Raw genomic sequence first — 13,758 nt, 5'->3', positions numbered from 1 at the left:
GCAGTAGAATTGACACCTGGGTGTGTTTGTAGGCAACAGGAAAGGAACTAGTGCAAAGGGCAAAATTGAGAATGAGACAGGTGAAGCAAATGTGTTCCCTCAGACAAGGTGAAAATGTAAAAAGATTTGGGGGATGACAGTCACTACAGATGCCCTCACTTCTCACCTTTTTACCTTAAAAGTGAGATCTTCTTGATAAATAAAGATATTTAGACCTATATATCAATAGATCCAGAGAATAACCATAAGCCTGGAAACCACCTGGGTCAGAACATTTTATAGCTGAAAGGGAGTTTAGTGATTCCTGTCTTGCATAACCACCTTGTTTTACAGGCAAAGAAATGAAAGTCCAAAAAGGCTTAGTGACTTGCCCACTGTCGCAGCTAGTTTGGCAGAGCCAGTATTAACACCGAAGGCTTAAAGTCATACGAGTTAAACTAGGGATGTTTAAACTGGGAGAGGGAGACAGAAGAAGCATGATCATTATTGTCTTCAAAAATTTCAAGACAAGGCGTTAGAACTGTGAATAGTTACAGATGGCAGATTAGATCCTTGAGTAGAAATTTTAGGGAGACATTCAATGTAAGGAAGAACACTGCAATTAAAGCTGTTTCAGGTGATGAGTATGTCACTGGATGTGTTTTACAGAATCCTTAAAAAAGGATTATTGGAGTTGAACTATTTGGTGTCTTAAGTTCCCCTTTAAATCAAGGTTCTGTATTGTCATAAAATACTTTGTAAAATACAGATTTAAAATCACAGCTATGCTGTAATAGTGAATAATTTTTTAACTATCTTTGGAAATAGTCCATTAATGTCATTTTACCCCAAAATTGTTTTCAGCTTTTGGTCCCACAAAGTAACTGCAGTACATGATGTGTATGATCTTTACTTGATCATCAACATAACCATCTCCCAAATACTTTTTGACTAGCAATAGAAAATCAGATTAATAGTTCATCATTTGGCTTCAGAATGACTAGGTTGTACTGATTAGCCTTTTATATAATTTTCTTCTGATGATGTTTGAAATATCCTTTGCAGCTTTGAATGATAGGTTTACTTTAGTGAAAGGTACTGAACTAATTTTTCGAGATAATTCCCACCCATTTTTGTAGGGGGCGAGGGTGGTGGTAGCAACTCTAATCCATGATTTTATTGGTATAGGAAACACCGTAAGGCAGTTCTATCAATGCACATCTGCAGCATCTCTACAGAGTTCCCTGGGTCACTGGGTAACAAAGTTATTATGTGTCAGTGATAGAACTTGAACTTAGATCGTTCTGACTGAGGACCCCTTCTCCATTCTCTATACCATGATGCCTCTCCTTAACAGCCTGTAAGAATTGGTCTTACTAAATTTTCATTGAAATTTAAGAGATTGGCATAGATTGTTTAAAAAAAAAAATGTTACTATCCTCAATAACTCCTAACTTTCCATTTTATTAATATTGCTCAATAGCAACTGAAGAATGATTTCATAAATTGTAAATATCCTAAATCTCCCAAAGAGGCTTGTTTGAGGGGGTAGAGGGTGGTGGTGGTAGTGGTGGTGGTTGGTCCTTCTTTCTCAAAGCAGACCAATGACATCAGGAGGGTGATGCCTTGACTTGCAAGTGAATTGAATTTAAGTGAGGCAGAGCTGCACAAAGTCCCCCTTTTGTTAGTATTTGCATTTTACCCAAGTCATATTAGGTTACTAAGGCTAATGCCATTAAAAAAAAAACTTTTAAAATACCATCTGTCTCTACTGGGAAGTTGGGTGTGCAGACAGTTGGTGAAAATGTGTCACTGATAAATAAAGATGCTTAAATTCAGAGGATTTGGGGGACTCTTCTACAGCCTCATTTCATTTCAGCTGCATTTCAAAATAGAATCAAATTTTCTCTTTCTAGTGCATTAGTTACAGTTTTTTGTAGAGGTGACTGAGAAGTTTTTGGCCACTGTTTCCCCAAGTAAACATGCAAATCTCTCTCTATATATATGCATATTTATGTATGTATATACACATGTATACATATATTTATGTGTGTATGTATATATGTATACATATATTTATGTGTATATACATATACACGCATAAGCATGTATACATATATGTATATATCAATACTAATTGAGCATCTTTTGAGATTTTGGACAACTGGATTCTTAATATCAAGAATACTCAGAAACTTCAGTTATTGCCATTTCACCATGATTATATTTTCAAAATTACAAGGAATTCTGTACATGGCTAAAGTTCACTGTCCCTAAAAAAAAAACAGCGGGGAAAATTGTTCACTTTACAGCTCATCCTACCAAAATCTTTCAAACCATTTTAAAGGGGGGAAATGCCATTTCCCTACCATTCATATTAAATGTTGGGGGTAATTTAAGCTGAGCAAGTGCAAAAATAAGAATTCGTTTTTATACCCATAATTTAGAGTCATCTGGCCAAAAGCATAGCAAGCCTAATTTTTTTTTCAGTGCAACTTTTTTTTGGTCCAGATGTATAAATTAACTGAAAACACTGAAAAAGAAACCTCATCTGAACATGCAAGAAAAATATTCCCTCAAAATATATTAGTTATTGAATTGCATTTCTATCCAACAGTGAATGTGTTTAGGGCCTATACAAGCAAGACAATATACACAAATTACAGTTGTAAAAAGACTAGATTACAAAGCTGTCCTTGTTGATTTAAATCTCATCTACATAAAACAGATCAGAGGTCACAGAAGGCTCATCTAGAGAGATTTCTGAAAGATCTCTCTCCAGGTTTTCCAGTTGCCTACGGACTTCCTGGATGAGATCTCCATCTTCCTGGTCCTCAGTAATGGCTCCAGGCAGCAAGCTGAATAGAAGGCCCTCATTTGTCATTGCATGCTCTTTGTCTTCACGCCTTGTTTTATTGAAGGATAGTTCACACACATACACCAAGCTGTGCCTAGAAAGCAAGCAGCTAAGTTTGGTCACAATTCCCCAGCTTGACTCTGACTTAATCTTTTATTTAGCACTTTAATGGAGACCAGCTCCCAACTCAGAAGCAGCAATAAGGCTCTTGTTTTGAACTCTGAATCCATAGCTCAAGTAAGATTGCCCAAAGCATGGACACAATGACCATGAAAGTTCTGCAGCATTTTTTTGGGGGGGGGGCTAGGCAATGGGGTCAAGTGACTTGCCCAGGGTCACATAGCTAGTAAGCGTCAAGTGTCTGAGGCTGGATTTGAACTCAGGTCCTCCTGACTCTATCCACTGTGCCACCTAGCTGCCACAGCATTTTCAAAAATACTTTTTAATCTCTCCATGCATGGGAAAATCTAAGGAGCACCTGACATATTCAACTGATCTGAATAAGTAATTACATTTACTCACTATCTCTACTAGTTCGATGACCCATCTACCCACTTGATCGGGTAGCTAATAGCAAGCATTTATATCTCACTTTGAGGTTTGCAAAGCCCCTTTACATGTATTATCTTACTTGATCCTGCTATTATCCCCATTTTATAGGTAAGGAAAGTGAGGTTGAGAAAGATTAAACAACTTGCTCAAGGTCACACAGCTAGTAATTGTGGCAATATTTGAACTAAGGTCTTCCAGATTCCAAGTCCAGTGCTCTTTCCACTGTGCCTGCCAAAATCAGGATCATAGATTTAGAACTTGAAGAGATTTTAGAAGACATCTAGTCCCTTCATTTTATGGAAGAAATAGGGAGATTAAGTGCTTGCCCAAAGTCTGCATGGGTGTTGTGTCAAATCTGGGATTTGAACCCAGGCTCTTTGACTCCAGAATCCATGCTCTGGAAACAATACAGTGGAAACACTGTACTGTGCTGTCTTGTAGTTTTCCTTAATGTGACCCTTCGAATTGGGAAATATCTGTGAGATAGGTTAGTCTTGTACTGCTTGGCCCTAGTGGGGAAGAAGTTAGAGGGAAATGTTTTACCTCACTATCAGGGATAACTTCCTACTCATTCAAATTGTATAACACTGGAAAGGGCTGTCATATGAGGATAACTCTTAGCAGTGTCCACCAAAGACTGGACAACCACTTGTTAGGGCTATAGAAGAGGTTAATGGGGTTGATGTAGAGGGTCTCAACTCTCCTTCCAACTTTCAGGTTCTGAGATTTTGGTATGACCATAGTAATGCTTAGAACTGGATGACCAAAAGCTAAGATTGCCCTGTGAGATATATGCTGGAAACTTAGTAGTCTAAGTGGTGTGTTTGGATCAAAGGACTGGTTTTTGTTTTGTATTTGATGGAGAACTCACCTGTGTGGCTGGCAGATTAAGCCAGTGGCACATGGGCATCGGTCTAGTGCCCCATCAGGCTCCAGCTCCCATGTGATGAGATCCAGTAGTCTGTTAGAAGGGTCATGGCAGGGTTCTCCCTCCACTGGCAGTGGTGTGCACACAGGAAACAGCAGCCCTGCAAGAGGACAACAAACCCTTACTGAACTCTCCTCTGAGCTACATGAGGAATACGGAAGAAATATGATGTGTCCTTACTCTTGAGCTTACCCAGTGGGTACGAAAAAGAGATATACTCTCATTGCCTCCACTTGCTCACCTCCCACTCCTACTGCCCCTAAATAACCATTAGTGGAGGAAATTGTTTCACTTTATATCCCATTGAAACCTGGCTTCCAACCTCATTACTCAACTGAAACTACTCTGTCCCGGGTTACCAATGATCTCCCAAATGAGAATATACCATCATTGAGGGCAGGGACTTTGTATACTGCTTTGCTTATGTTAAGTGTTTAAATATTTTTCACTCATTCATCTATCTCTTCATTGCCAATCCAATTGCATTTTCATATTCCTTTTCTTTCTTGACCTTTTCTTTAAACTGTTGGTCACTCTCTTCTCCAAAGACCTAAATACTCTTTCCTCCCTAGATTTTTGTGATGCTCTTTTCTCCTGGTTCTACTCCTACCTGTCTGGTTACTTCTTCATTTCCTTTGATCATCATCCTTGTCCCATCTCTTACACACGGATATATCGTCAAGGCTCTTTTCTCTATTTAAAACCTCTGTGACCTTTTAAGTTCCCATGGGTTCAGTTATCACATCTATGCAGATGACTTCCAATTCTGGTCTCCCAATGGAATATCCCATAAGTATTTCAAACAATATATCCAAAACAGAACTCTTTCCCCTCAAAACTAACCCCTTCCAAACTTCTGTGTTTTGTTGAGAGTATCATAAATACCCATATTCTCAACTTGACAATCACCTTTGACTCCTTACTCTCATATTGCCAAGTTGCCAAGTCTTGAAGCTTTTACCTCCATAATATGTCTCGTATCTTTCCCTTTTGCTCCATCTGTAGTTACCACCCCACCCATAGACCCTCATTACTTCTCACATGGACTACTTTAATAACTGCCTTTTTGGTGTCCCAGCCTCCCGTCTCTTCCCTTTCCAAAACATCCTCTACACAGTAGCCAAATTGATATTTTTAAAGCACAAATCTAACCACATCACTCCCATGCTTAAGAACCACTCCAGTGGCTCCTGTTTGCCTTTAAGATAAAATACAAATTCTTCGGTGGCTTTTAAGTGCTTGACAATATGGTTCCAGCCTACCCTTTCAGGCTTTTAGGACCTTACTCTCCATACATTCTATGTTCCAGCCAAACTGGCCTATGTGTTGTTTCTGGTACATGATATTGTATTCCAGTCTGTACCACCTCCCTCATTTCCTTCAAAGCTCAGCTCAGATGTAACCTCCTTATAGGAAACCTATCCTTATCTCCCAGCCTTTCCCTGCTTTGTAGATATTTTGTGCCCAATTTTCTATATATTGTTTTTGTTTTCCCAAGTACAATATCTATTCCTTGAGGGCAAAGACTTTTATTTATGTCTTTGTATTCCCTGAGCCTAGAAATGCTTGTTGAACAAATCATAATCAAGTGAATTGCTGTACTTGAAGTACTTAAGTCTTGAAGACTTAACAAAATATTTTAGCCCAATTTTTATAATTCTAAAGTCACAGCTATAACGATTTCCTTGCTCCTCTAATCTCCTGAGGATGGGAGTGAAGAGGATTTGGCTCCCGGAAAAAATGTACTTACTCATCGGAGAACTATCCTTTCTATCTTGATATTAAACTAGAGATTAGGGGATTCCTAGGAAGGAAAGAATTAGTACATGCACCCATCCTCCTTTGAAGATGCTACTGAAGTCTTTGCTTCCAGACCCCTAGACAGACAGACATACACATGGACTTGAGTGCGCGCGCACACACACACACACACACACACACACACATACACACACGATTTGGTTTATTTTGCTTGGCTCCATAAGGAAAAACTAGGAATAATGGGGGGAAATAGCTAAGAAGTATATTTTAGAATATAAAAAGACACGTCCTAAAAATCAGAGGTGACCCGAATGGACTGCTTCAGGAAACGGTGGGCTCCCCATCATTGGAGTGTCAGGGATGTCATAGAGGAGGTTCCTTAGCACCCTCGATTTAACTCGATACTCTCAGAGAAAAGACCAGAGGTGGGAAAGATAAGGATGGGGAGGGTATGATAGACACAACTTCAATTATCTGAAGGGCTGGCATGCAGAAGTAGGATTAGGCTGGTTCTGCGTGGCCCAAGAGGGCAAAATTAGGACCAAATATGTCAAGAAAATCATCCTAACAATTAGTACTATCCAAAAATGGGATGAAATACCTCAGTCCTTCCTCAATAAAGTGTTTCAAGGACAGCCAGGAATATTGTAGAGAGAATTCTTACTCTGGTACAAATTGGATTAGATGCCCTCTGGGGCACTTGCAACTCTGAGATTCTGTGATTCTGGGAACAGTAGTATTGTTTCTTATATCCTACTGCCTGATACAGTCTTATTGAAACAGGGCTTCTCAGCCAAAACAGGAGAGGCCACCTACCTTTCTGAAAAGCACAGCACAGACCAGGCTGGCAGCCTTGCTGATTGTCACAGATGGTCCCATTACTACCTCTTGAAGCACCTTTTATGCAACGACCCCAGACACAGAGCTGGTCCTCACAGCATTCACTATCTCTTGAGCAGCGCTTGAGAAAGGTGACAAAAAAGATGAAATGAGGGTCTTCAGGCTTCGACAGAGGTTAGGACAAGACAGAGGTAGGGAAACTGAGGGGTAGTAATGGCTTAGTAGTAATTGCAGGATTGTAAGCTAAGTCCCAAGGGCATGGAAAATTCTGGGTGTAAAACCAACAGTGAACAGTAAGTTTAGATGGGGAGAGAGACACAACTTAGAAAAATCGAATGCACAAATTTGATTTTGCAAAGTAGCTCAACTAGGAGCTCACTGATTATTCACTTTACAAAATTATCCTTTTAACAGCAAACTCAGCTTGTACAGTTTAACTGTGAAATTTTGGTAGAATCAGAATAACCATGGATTTGAATTCAAAGATCTTGGGGCCATATTTGGACACTACCATTAACTATATGATACTGGAAAAGACACTTCCCCTTTTTTTGAACATCAATTGCCTCATCTGTAAAATGAGAATAATAATATTTGTACTACCAGGCTAATTTGAAGAAAGTGCTTTGTAAACAGCAAGTGCTATGTAAATGGGAGTTGCACAGAAGTCTATGAATCTTCAAACTGCAAACACTGGGGTAAGGATTCCCTAGTTGACAAAAACTACAGGAAAAACTGGAAACTAGTCTGGCCGAAATTAAGTCTAGACCATGATTTCATACCATATCCCACAATAAGTTCCAAATAAATATATGCCCTAGGTATCAAAATCATAAACAAAATGGAAGAGCAAGGAAAAAAAATCTTATGCTTCTAAGAATTCTTGATCAGTCAAGGGATAGAAAGGATCATAAAAGATATAATAACCAATTTTAATTACATATAATTAAAGAGTTTTTGCACAAACAAAAGCAAGACAGTTAAAATGAGAAGAAAAGTAGTTACTTGGGGGAAAATTTTTGTACCAAGTTTCTTTGATAAAGGTCTCATTTCCAAGATACATAAGGAATTGATTGAAATACTTAATAATGACAGCTATTCCCCAATAGATAAATTGTCAATGGCTATGAAAAGACAGCTCTCAAAGGAAAAAATCAAAAATTTATTTTAAAAAATCATTCAGAGCACTAATGATTGGAAAGATGCAAATTAAAACAACTGAAATCCCACCTCACATCAGATTAACAAAGGTAACAAAAAAGGATAATAATAAATTTTGAAAGAACTATAAGAAGATGGGGAAATCAGTGCACTGATGTTGGAATGTGAATTGGTCCAGACATTTTGGAAAGCAATTGGGAACTTTCTCACCAAAGTCGCTAAACTGTGCATGCCCATTTACCAAGTGATACCACTAGCACGTCTATACCCCGAAGAAATCAAAGAAAGAAAAAGACCCAAATATACAAAAATATTTATAGCAGTTCTTTTTGTTTGTAGGAAGGAGTTGGAAACAAAAGTGGTACTCATCAATCAGAATGGCTGAACCAAATTATGGTATGTGAATGTAATGGAATATTACAATAAGAATAGTTTAAAAGGTGATTTCAGAGACAGTGATGCAGAGTGAAGTAAGAACCAAGAGAAAATTTGTTCAGTAACAACATTGTAAAACAACAACAATTTTGACAGACTTAGGAATTCTAATCAATGCAAAGACCAACTGAAACTCCAGAGGGCTAATGATAAAACATGCTACCCACCTCCTACTAGGGAGATGATGGACCCAGGGTACTGAATGATACATGCTTTTTTGGACCTGGCAAATGTGTGGACTTGTTTTGCTAGGCTATGCTTGTTCATTAAAAGAATTACATTCTTTATCAGGCGGCACAAAGGTAAGGAGACTTAAAAGAGAGGGTGGAGGTAGTGATAATATTGCCTCCCCCCCAAAAAAAAGATAAAGAAAAAAGGGTCGTTAAAGTAGTTTTTGACATGCACAGAAGAGAACAGAAGGAAGCTCAGAAGGAACATAGAAAAACAGAACAGTTTTGAAAGTAATATGTTGAATATATTATATATTTAAAAAAGCAAACTGTACATAACAAAGATTCTTTCTCCTACTTTGTGTATGGAGTTTGGGGGCAGGGAGAAGGGTGTTAAATTCAAAATAATCTTTTTTTTTTTGTTAAAGAAATGGGAAAGGGCAGCTAGGTGGCACAGTGGTTAGCGTACCAGCCTTGGATTCAGGAGGACCTGAGTTTAAATCCGGCCTCAGACACAGAACACTTACTAGTTCTTACTAGCTGTGTGACCCAGGGCAAGTCACTTAACCCCACTGCCTAACCAAAAAAAAAAAAAAAAGAAAGAAATGGGAGTTATTGTTTCTTATTAAGTAGTATATAATAAGTATTTAATAAGTATATAATAAGTATTTCTTGGTAAATAATAAGTATTCTTATTTCCCAAGCATGTCTAGTATGTTAATGAATGTATTTATCCCTGTGTTCTGGGCAAACAACTAATTACTCTCCATACATCTAAATAGCCTACAGGGGCGTTTCTCTACAAGACCTTCCTTCTTTCTCCAACCCAAGTTAAAGGCTAAAGGTTTAGGTGGGAATGATCAGTCCCACACATCACATCCCCAATCTGGCTAGGAGGCAGAGATACTACTGGTCCTTCCCATCCTGATATGCCAGTCAGGAAGGGGTCTGTACTATTGGAAATAGACAGAATTGGATTTAGAGCTTTCTCTGAAGGGCTATTTCTCCCATCTTCTGAAAGGTCACAAAAATGAACTGTGTTATCTTTGGGGTTTCCAGGAACACTAGGGGCTATGGGGTGCCCAGTGAGCAGTGTACACAGCATTTTGTAATTGTGACATTTTCCTAAGGGGTTGGACACTGGAGAACCAGAGGGGGCCACTACCAAAGTCAGACTTTGAGGCTTCTGCAAAGAGGCTTCTAAGACAGTAAGATCAGAGGAACATCATGGTCAGGCCTTCACAGGGGTTGGTTACTTACAGTTTGTTGGCTCTTACAGAGTTCACAAGTATATTCAAAACTGGAAAACTGGCAGTATTTCCCTGTCCCACAGTCCTCATCAATGATACACTCCTAGAAGAGGAAAGAAGCTTTGTTAAATCATTGAACAAAATGGCTCTCATCACACAGGCTGCGTTTTGTTACCAAAAGGCATCCAGGAGGGGAAGGCTTTTGTAGCAATTATCTACACATTAGCATGTCTCATTTGAGACTCACAACAAAGCTGTGAGGTAGGTACAGATAAGGAAACTGAGGCTGAACTGACCTTCCCAGGTTCTCAAAGATAGGATTCCTCCTGACTCCAAGTCCACCACTTCCCTCTATACCTTGTTGTGACTAAAAGTACTATCAAACTTTTTGAAAAAAATGAAAATGATATCACAGTGTAGTTAAAATAATCGCTATTACATGCTAATGAGTAAATGGATATAGAGGGTAAACATCTATCCGTCCCAGTCAACTCCATTTGATCCAATTCTACAAACCCTTATTAAGCATCTACTGTGTGCAGAACCCTGTGCTCCATGCTGGAGAAGAGATGAAGTTTAGACAAGACGCGGTCTGCTCTCTACTTTCAGAGACTTTTTTGTGTGTTTACTTTTCAACCCATCACTTCTATGAGGCCAGGGCTTACATCTCTTCCTCAACACAGGTCTTAGCACTTCATAAAGCATTTGTGGAATTGAATTTAAATTAAGCTTTGAACAGTATGGGAACGTAATGATAACTACATAGATAACTACAATGCGAACGAATACATGCTAAGTGCCTAGGAGGAGTGGACCCAAAGTATTATGTGAGGTCACTGCTAACAGGAGGAATCACCAAAAGTTTCCTAGTCAGACTTTCAATGATAGGGAGGAGGACTTTCAATTCAACAGGAGGAGGAGAGGGCATTTCAGGCAGGTGGAACAGTGTAAGCAAAGGGCACGGAGGAGGGAAAGCATTTAGAGGTTGAAGAGGGATGGATTTGGCTAGAAGGTAGAATATGTAGAGATAAATAAATATTGTAGGATAACGCTGGAACAGAAATGTCAAAACAGGCCACTCCTGAGTGTGGCCCAAGCCAGATTAAAATATACTTGGGAACTGTTTAACAGAATAAAAATGCAATAAAACATAGATAATATTACATTTTAAAACTAAATCAATATGTAGTCTGCAGGGATCCTTATGTATAGATTAGTGACCCCAGTTTTTATTTGAGTTTGGTACCACTGATTTGGAAGACTTGAGTGGTACCAGATTGGAAGGGTTTTCCATGCCTGAGACCAGTTCCAGCAAAGGTCCTCATGCTGCGCTTTCCTAGAAAAGGCTGCTGCCTGGATACTCCCCAAAGTGACTAGATGACAGTATTTGGTTTGTTAGCCTTTCCTTCGTTCTGGTGCTTTACTTACTAGTTCCTTTTTCTTTCTTCCTTTCATCTAGCTACTTAATTCTTCCCCTCTTTTTTTCTTTTTCAGTTAAGTAGGCAAGGAAAATCCCCTTGCTTCTCCTTCCCTTTAACTTGTCTTGTTTGTTAGTTTTAAAAAATTTCCTTTGTCTGCATCTTTTTCTTAAAAAAGGATTTCTTTCCCTCATTCTCTTAATAATTTATCTTCTCTTTCTATCCTAAACTTTTATTCATGACTGTTACATTGATTGGTCTCTGTATTCTTCATGGAATTAAGGCATCTAAGATACCTATTTTGGGTTCCCTGTTCTAAATAAGTACTGCTTTTTAGATATTGTCCCCTATGGGGCAGGTAGGTGGTGCAGTGGATAGAGCACCAGCCCTGAAGTCAGGAGGACCTGAGTTCAAATCTGACCTCAGACCAAACACTTGACACTTACTAGCTGTGTGACCCTGGGCAAGTCACTTAACCCCAATTGCCTAAAAGTATAATAAAAAATAGATATTCCCCTCCCCCCGGACCCTTTTTTATCTGTTATTCCACTTACTCTCAGAATTACTGCCTCCTGCAAATGATAAAGGATATTGCTTCATGGTAAGAATTTCCTATATCTCTGATTGTGCAGTTCAATATTAACCTTTGCCCTCTCCTTGGCAATTTCTTCCCATTTGCCACGCACTTTCATCCCTGGGGCCACACCTTCTCAGACTTGCGGATATTAGTTGTTCCCAGGAGCCCTGATTCTTCTTACCCTAAGGAAAGATGGGTGTTCTCTCTAAGCACCAATCCCTGAGATTGGAACCACTAGTAGGTCCCCATCTCTCTTTATGGGCTCTCTCTCCTCCACTTATCAGTAATACTCCATCCCTCCACTGAAACAAGATTTCCTCCTTTCTTTCCCCCTTTTTCAATCCCTCACTTCACCCACTGTCCTGCAGATGCTCTTCTTCCTGTGAGACTACAGGAATTATTTCCCTTTCATTGTTCACCTTTGATTTTATTAGGGTTCAATGCACATTCTCTCCTATCTTCTTCCTCTCTTCTCCTCTTTTGTGTGCCCTCTCCTCCTATACTTTAGTGTGACAAAAATATTGATTCACTTCTAACCAGGGTTTTCATGATGTCTGAGACTTCTTTCTCCACTACCACTTTTATCTGTCTTCTGCTTTCACCCTTGTTTCCTGGTGTAGTTTTGGAAAGAAACCTCTCAATAGTCTCTCTGTTGTTATTTTGTTATTGTTGTCCTTGGTTGCTGTATTTATTTACCTTTCTTGTATTTCTGTTGCGTGGGGTGTTTGAGAAACAAATAATTTGTTCAGGCCTATTTTTCTTTCTAGAAATTCTTCAAACACCTCTTTTTATTGAATGCCCATCTTTTTTCATTAATGGTCAGACTCAGATTTGTAGGATATATCACCTTGAATTGCATTTTGAATTTCTTTGCTCTTTACAACATATTATTCCATTCCCTTCTGCAGTTTCTGGTGGGTATAGAATAGTCTTGTTACTTGAATTTCCTTTACTTCACATTTGAAGATCTTTCTCTTGGCTACTTGTAGAATATTTTTTGTTGTTGTTACTGGAATTATTTAACTTAACCAGTATGTGTCTTGGAGTTTTCAGCATAGGATTTATATTGTTTCTGTTTTTTGGTTTTGGTTTTGTTTTTTTTTTCCTAGAAGCAATCTGTAGATTCTTTCAATTGACATTTTGTTTTCTGTTTTCAGAAATATGGGAAATTTTTCTTGCATTATTTCTTGCATTATGCTATTGAGGCTTTTTGACTTGTGATTTTTGGGGGAAGATTTATACTCCTTAAGTTGTGTCTGTGCATCCTGTCTTCAAGATTAATATTTTGCTTCTTTGGAGATCATGTTTTCTTTTAATGTTATTACTTTTTTCTTCCTTCTAATCAATTCATCAAACATTTATGCATTTTTTCTAGTTTATCAGTTATTTATGCTGTGCAGGCCATAAATTCTGCTTTCACAATTTTTCTTTCTCTTTTAGGCCATTCAGGAATGCTGTGGTTCTGTGATCTCTTGAGAATCATCAGATTTCTCTTCTTCACCAAGTATTGATTCACTTTCCTTCATCTTGCAATATTTATTCATGACTCTATGGACTCTTTTAGGTGATCTGGAGACCATATTCCCTTCTGTTATTACTATCTCCCCCATTGGTTTATGTGCTTATGCTCAAGATCTTTAACTGATTTTTCTTCCTTTCAAACCTTTGGCAATTTTAGTCTTTCCCTTTTATGGTCCCCCATTGCTCACTTTCTGACTCCGCTTTTGGTGACAGTTTCCCTGGAGGCTGGACCTCAAACCCATCTAAGTCTCTTCCCATGTTGGGCAATTCAGGTTTCAATGCCCTCAGTCCTTGCCAGAAATAACTTCT

The 13,758-nt window shown here is 38.7% G+C and overlaps 1 protein-coding gene across 1 annotated transcript in view; it reads right to left on the bottom strand.

Moving 5' to 3' along the window:
* Positions 1–2,180: 2,180 nt before the first annotated feature.
* DKK3 (dickkopf WNT signaling pathway inhibitor 3) overlaps positions 2,181–13,758 on the bottom strand; it is a 64,317-nt gene continuing 52,739 nt past the window's right edge. The window contains exons 4-7 of the mRNA XM_027852592.1: positions 9,944–10,036; positions 6,894–7,038; positions 4,260–4,416; positions 2,181–2,930 (exon numbers count right to left, since the gene is read on the bottom strand). Of these exons, the coding sequence (XP_027708393.1) occupies positions 2,684–2,930; positions 4,260–4,416; positions 6,894–7,038; positions 9,944–10,036 (642 nt within the window). The 3' untranslated portion in view covers positions 2,181–2,683. The remainder of the gene's footprint in view (positions 2,931–4,259; positions 4,417–6,893; positions 7,039–9,943; positions 10,037–13,758) is intronic.

Source organism: Vombatus ursinus, unplaced genomic scaffold (genome assembly GCF_900497805.2).
Source record: "Vombatus ursinus unplaced genomic scaffold, bare-nosed wombat genome assembly UNPS02009770.1, whole genome shotgun sequence".
In the NCBI taxonomy this organism is placed as follows: domain Eukaryota; kingdom Metazoa; phylum Chordata; class Mammalia; order Diprotodontia; family Vombatidae; genus Vombatus; species Vombatus ursinus.
This window is presented reverse-complemented; position numbering and strand designations above follow the sequence as displayed.